The following is a 7,082-nucleotide window of genomic DNA, read 5'->3' on the forward strand; positions in this document are numbered from 1 at the left end:
CCCCGAGATCTGTGCGCGTCGTCATACACATCGCCGCTAGTTATCGTATTTGATCACGAGGGTGATTAGTACGAGGGTGTCGTTCGCGTTTGCGAAAGTTTAAAGATCGATCTCGTCAGTCAAAGTTCGCGCGTCGCTAATTGCAACGTGATATCGACAGTACGATTTCTGTATCCTCCCACCGTTATTTCGACGATGAAGGATCTCAATCCTATTGCGAAGCAACAGCGCGCTGCGACGAGTGAATCGTTTCACCGGTGCGTGTGTGTGAAAGTGGGCATTAATATAGCGCGAACTGCAGCACCGCAAAACGCACGTTTCTCTGGCTGTTAAGCGCGACGAGATGCACAGAGGAAACTTTACGTCGGAGCAATTCGAGCGACGGCTCAGACACGTGACCGAAGAGCCTCATCCGTCGGACGTAAGCAAAGCAATTAGACAGAAACAAGAAAGAAAAGGCGCGCGCGAGAAAAAGGGAGTCGGTAGAGTAAAAAAAAAGTTGGTCGTTCGACGCTCTTCCAGCCGGTTTAACCAGACCCTCGATCGCACTTGGCCCTTCCGTTAGTTCGTAGTCCTTGCGACGCGATAATAAGCACTAATAAATGTTCAGCTCATATAAGTATGTATGTGTGCATGTGTGTGTGTCCCTTAATTACAATGCTGTTAAAGGGATGGCATACTTGGGAACTCTCTCTGCGAAGTTTACGTCGTATTGCTCGCGCAGACTTACAAATACTTTTGCATAATGAAAGTACGTGCAACAAGGAACTGGAACATTACTCAATACGCGACAAGAACGATATAAAATTTGAAACGTGACATCTTGATCTGTCAGTTAGCGTAGGAGAGATCGCGGCCACCGGGGCAAAATCGATTATTTCTACCGTTCTTTGATAGGTTTCAGAATCAAACAAGCAGGAATTTCAAAGCTATCTTTGATGTTTAAAAATCTTACTTGCTTAATTTTGTAACTTGTTAGAAAATATTAGAAATAACCGGTTTTGCCAACTTACTCCGGTAGCCAACTAGCCTCGGTCTCCCCTAAATATCTCCTCGATATAAAAGTTTTGCAACTTATACAGATCAAACATGTATTTGTTCCGCCTTAGGAAAATTGCAAAAAAAATTGCAATGAACATTCAGTTGCTTGCTACTAAATTTAGGAGATTTAGTTTGCAGAAAGACATATATATATATATATATATATATATATATATATATATATATATATATGCGTGATTATGATTTCCACTAATATAATTAAACAAAAATCACACACACATTTATTTTATAAGATCTATATATACAAGAAATATGAAAAAGTTAGCGTAATTATGTCATTTGATATGACATTTTGGATTCTACGTTATCGACATTTTTAGAGTTTCGTCATTCATTTTGGTATTCATTTTAGCATCCATTTAAAATATTTGGATCATGTTAATATGTCAACTTATTCTTTCTTCTTTTTTTAACCAATATAAGCAAGACACTTAGGTATACGACCAAGTGAGAAAGAAAAATAGCCAATGAAAGCCAGTCGCGATTGTTGATGTGAATATTTTTAAACGGTGGGAGGATAATAATGTCTAGTGTCAACACACGCATTGAGTATCTTCCTGGACTTTGAAGCATACGCGGTAAGTCAACTTTCCACGTTCTTTTTTTTAGTTTTATTACAACGTTTATGCGAACTCCTCAGCGTTCTCTCCATCAGCTGTTTCGATACCTCGAGCCACTTGCAGTAAACTTTCTCTTATGCGAAGTTTTATTAGATGCTATCGTTTCGTTCGCGAGTTCTTTTCATTCTCCACGTTAAACGTCCAACGAAAAATAAGTCGGAATTCCATTAAAGAGCGGGCCCGCTTAAATCGCGATTCACTAAAACTTCAGCTCAGTCGGCCTGATCGTTGTTAGCGCGACGATTAATGTTACTATCGAATTAACCTTAGGTTAAGCCGTTGTGTAAATGGAATTGCGAGACGACCGAGCGAATTACCCGGTCGCCTCTAGGGCGGATATTGCGCTGCTCCGAATTATCGATTGTGAATTCAAAAAGCGAGCGCAATCAGAGGGGAGTTTGAAGCACACGGAGGCTTCCATGTACCGTCGAATATTTCGAAACTTATTACGTGAACGAAGTCCCAATTAAACTTCCCCCGTGATTACTTTTCTATAGTGACGATGGTTACGAGAGGGTCCGCCAAGTCTGCTAAATATGCAAATCTCTTGATGCAGCAGCGTACAGTTAAAGTCACACGTGTTGACAGATTTTTTAGACGTTATCACGCTGAAAAGATAATTAAATCACGTGTCATTCTAATTTTCCGCGGGAAAAGGAATCAACGTAGCCGTATCGAGCTCGATCAACATTGCCGCGGTTATCATTACACGCAAAGAATTGTATAGTAGAAATTACTATAGAATTTTGTAGCCGTGAGGAATAGATCGACATTCTGCGGTAATTTGTTATCCTTTCATTTTATATGTGCCATATAATTTTTATATTTTAGAAACTGAAATGTGCTATTAAATTGGCTATGTTCCTGGAGGAATTCTTTAACAAAATAGATCTATCTGACAATCTATTGTCACTAGAAACACGGTAAAATAATTGATATGAAAAAGAAAAATTATGACGTTCTGCCCGTGTACTAATTACAGATTAACAAAGATATAATCATGAAACGTAATCATGGAACGATTTACGAGGGACACATGACAATTAGAAATAAAGAGATAGCATCTCTCCGTTATCATTATCAATAATAATCCAAACTAACAAGCTGACCTAGCTTTATTTCGATATTCCGCTCCCGGAATAATTGCTCCATTGCTACCTCTCGCTTATTACGCGGCCTGACAAAGTATCCCGCAACGTTGTTCGCACATAAACTTAGCTTCGTGGATCCGGATTATATCGTAATATCGAGTCACGCGAGTCGCCGTGGACCGCAAGCGTTTCTGTTATCCACTCGTAGGAAAGCCGGATAACGTGGCGCACGGCCCCGGGTACTGTCCCGTTCGATCCTTGCAGGGCTCCGCGAGGTAGTTCCGCCTGTTCGTATTGGAATACGGGTGTTACGGGGATTCCATAGGGAACTCCCGCGTCTGCAGGACGATGGCATGGACCGGCGTCATCGCAGAGAAGGCCGCAAAGTGTATTTACATACCAAGCCTTGGTCAAAGCCTTTACTTTGCGCGACCGTTCGCCATGCATCCGAGACGTTCGCGGCTCCTCGAGCTCTTATTCGACCGAATTTAGAATGAGCTCGGCCGTGCTCTCACTGCATCGCATCTTCCGAAGTGACATCCGATACGGCGATAATGTTTGATTATCAAGTTAAATTGAGTGACGCGACGTGTTCCTGATTCCTATATTGGATCCCGCGAATGGACGGAATTTCGAGGACTTTTTGTTCAAACTGGTTCTCGATGTGTGACGATCGTATATTTGCGCTCTTTCCAGGATTTTACGTTTCGATGTATTTTACGCGGTATTATGTCACCAAAGTAAGCTTTAAATCTTTTCGCGAGAAGAGATTCGAGCCTCAAGGAAATAATTAAACTTATATGTCAATATGTTTGCGACGAATATTTAGTTCGAATTTCGGAAATTCGCATATATATTCATACATTTCCTCATGACTCAAGACTCTGTCTAAGCTTATAGAATGCTTAAATCCACATTATATACTTCGCTACACCGCAAAACCGGCGCGTACAGTAAAATGGAACTTTGCCTCGCAGAAATTGGCTCGCTTCTCGGTGAGATTCTAGTATACCGGAAAATTCCATTTTGCTCTCTCTCTCTCTCTCTCTCTCTCTCTCTCTCGTTCTCTCGAGTTATCTATCCGACACAATCTCCTTTTTCAAATTTCACATGCATCCTCGACGATCGATAGGCGCTATTAACGAGCGGCAACGAAATTGTCGTAATAACGTTTGCATTTAGACGGGCGAGAGAAGGGTCACCGACGACGACGGAAACGGCCCACGGCTCACATTTTTCACCATTTTCAAAAGCTATAAGCCCGTGGGGTTGGATCACGGTAAGCATCCCGCGGCGAGCGCCGTTCGAACCGGCTCTCTGACAGGCGAAGGGGGGTAATTGCGCGTCGGTGCTGACTTATAGCTTCTAAATCAGTGTCGGCCGGATTCACCCCTTGTAGCAGCGCCTTGTGCCAAACAACCTTTGCGAAACTTTCGGGATAAAGCGATGGCGGTCGGTTTCACCGCCGCTCGATTACGGACGCGTCCGCCGGACATGGCACGTACGCGGACACCGATCGATTTATCGGCTAAAAGTAATAGAGCGGCCTATGCAATCATCAGGTCGCCCACGTATATGTCAAGTGTTAGAAATTTAAAAATAAACATAGTTGTGTATATACAAACTCCCGGAAAATTGTGCGAAATTAAGGTAGACTTCAAGCCGTCTAGAGACTTTCGCGCTCGAAGGAAACGTTTCGGAAATGTCTCGTAACAGTCGAGATAGAAATCAAAGTGCATCAATACCGAAGGTGTTCCCGTAAAAATCGCTAATTTCGCTTCGAATATTCGACAATGTTCGCGCGCTTTGATCGCTTTGCGACGTGATTGCTCGCAAAGATACTCGCGGTTGCCATGTCCCACCTGCGAGAAGAGATCAGCAGTTGCTAAGCCGACTCGTTTGGCGTACAATCAGCCAAGTTTTGATCGCACTCGCGCTTTCGCGTTTCTATCGCGCGAGCATCGCGAACATTTCGCAGGAGAGCAGCCTCTCTCGCTTTCGGCGCTCGAGTGGTTGAACTTTATTAAGCGATATTTCTCTAATTATCTCCGCCGAGCCGCGCCGTGCAAAGCATGGCGAGCCTCCGCCACGTAGTCGCAGTTATGTTTACGACGCATGTGTGTGTATCTGTGTATGTGTGTGTGTGTGTGTTGGGCGTCTTGAAACTATAAACATTAAAAAGGGTCGAGGCACCGAAGTTAGCACCCTTCCTTCCTCTTCCTCTCTCGCCCCTTGCTTACTCCGGCTTTTCCGCCACCGACTTCTCCAGCAGCCCTCATCCATTTTCTCCTTTTTCCTTTTCTCATCTCCCCCTCCCGCACTCGCGAAACTGAAGAACTTCCGAGGCCCCATTTCGAGGAAAAACTTAGAAAATTAAACGCTACGACGGTATCGCCTGTATCGTCCAACGGCGGAGAGAAGTAGCGGCAAACGGTAACAGTAACGTGCCGAGGTATCGCCGATTCCCCGAGTATCGTACTCGTCCCTGATAACCGTGTATACAGCTCGCGCGATACAACCCTAATAGCAGAGCGCGGTTAACTTTTTAATTGAGAAGAGCGAAATAAGCCGCCTAACAACGGCGCCATCTGGTTTTACGAGAGCGCTTTATCCTCTGGATGCGCCTCGCAAGACGGTCCTAGTAGTAGATAATTTATCGCGTTTTAGATTATTTTCAAATGCTCCCTCATATACACATCAAACACAAATTTTCAAATCTATCTCCGATATCTTTCCGCGTGAAACATTACGAAAACACGGGGATTAATTTCGTGTTCGTACAAAATTGAAGTGTTGGAAATTCATATCGAAAATTCAATAATCCCTACCAAGGGTCGACAACGTGTATATGAAATTCGATTAAGATACTATTACATATTTATAGCTTAGGTTTGCATTCCAAAACGTCCTTTTTTGCAGGAAAATTTTTACTGAAAGTCTACAGTACGTATAACGTGAACTGTAGATTTTCAGTAAAGTTTTCCACAGAAAGAATGTTCTCGAGCGCGAGCTAGAAAGATCTGAAGAAAGGATTGACTAATTTCCTAATGGCGTACACTCATGTAAAAAATCAAAGTACAATGCAAAATGGATGTTTTCGTCCGTCTTGCGTTAATGGTTTCTCCCGTTGGAGACACAGTTAAAGCAGCAGCGTATCAGGGTTTCGTGAAATTCCACGATTTACTAATCAACGACTGAAATCGCTGTCGCATAATTTAAATAAGTTCGCGGATCAGCCTGGCTCGTTCTTACGCGCGGATAACGATGCGATGAAAATAGGACGGAATAAAATTATCGGCTCTCCTGAACGTCCAGGTAATTACCTGTAATTTATATTACTCACCATTGGTATGCAAATCATGCGGACCATGCATGCCCATTATAGACCTCGTACCGGCGCTACGGTCCGCCACCTGAACTCCGATTCTACTGCTTCCAGATCGTCCAAGTTTCCTCGTCATTCTCTCCTCTCCTTCCCCGTGGTGCACTCGCACAGAGAACGATTAGCCGTCGTTATTTCTGTAAAAAAAAACAAAAATATAGGTATAAAAAAATTTCGCGTAAATTTCACAACTGCGTCAGTGTCATTCTGACGCTCGCGAACTGGACGACATCCCGAAAAAGTAGGAGCGTAATACCGCGAAGCGGGAATTTACATCTCGCGTTAAAACGTTACGTCTCGCGTCGCTTAACGAACAGAAGGTTGAAGAGAATTTTAATTTGCTGCAACTTTACACCACGTTCGATAGTGAATGTCGCCGTAATTAAAGGCCGCATCGAATTCTCGCCGAAGACAAGTGTGCCCTCTTAGACTCATCGAAGAATCCGTCATTAAGAGGTAAAGGCGACGGACACGGGAGATGGAAAGAGGGGAAATAAACGGGCGTATAACAACGCAGCAGCGACACACGGTGGGACGGTGGGACAGAGAGAATGAGAAAGGACGCCGACGGTAGGACGGAGAGGCAGCAGCTTAGATACGGCTGAATTGGTCAGTGGCGTCAGTCTTTTGATCTAAACTAAAATACAAGCCCGAAACAACGGCCAAAGCAAATCTGCTCAAAGTGCTTGCCCTCTTCAAAGTACTTGGTTTCGTCTATCTCGCTTCGCCCCGCGCGCGATGGCATACCCCAATGACCAATTATCTTTGTATCTTTGCCGATGACAAGCGAACCGCGAGTAAATTGTCAACGGGGGGGAAAGGGTTTAGTACGTGTCGGTCTATCGGATAAGGGGGTTGGGACGCCGACTCTTTCTCCCTCTCTCTCTCTCTCTCTCTCTCTCTCTCTCTCTCTCTCTCTCTCTCTCT

General features: G+C 44.0%; 1 protein-coding gene across 2 annotated transcripts in view; it reads right to left on the reverse strand.

Annotated features, from left to right (window-relative positions):
- LOC116843443 (zeta-sarcoglycan) overlaps positions 1–7,082 on the reverse strand; it is a 379,594-nt gene that overhangs the window by 315,275 nt on the left and 57,237 nt on the right. Inside the window, exon 2 of one of the 2 annotated variants that reach the window (XM_032813829.1) lies at positions 6,117–6,292. In XM_032813829.1, the coding sequence (XP_032669720.1) occupies positions 6,117–6,234 (118 nt within the window). In that variant the 5' untranslated portion in view covers positions 6,235–6,292. Of the gene's footprint in view, positions 1–6,116; positions 6,293–7,082 lie in introns of those variants that run through there. The other variant, XM_032813831.1, reaches the window with a different exon arrangement.

This window comes from Odontomachus brunneus, unplaced genomic scaffold, assembly GCF_010583005.1.
Source record: "Odontomachus brunneus isolate Ranch 3 - 2012 unplaced genomic scaffold, Obru_v1 Obru_scaffold_032, whole genome shotgun sequence".
Classification (NCBI taxonomy): Eukaryota; Metazoa; Arthropoda; class Insecta; order Hymenoptera; family Formicidae; genus Odontomachus; species Odontomachus brunneus.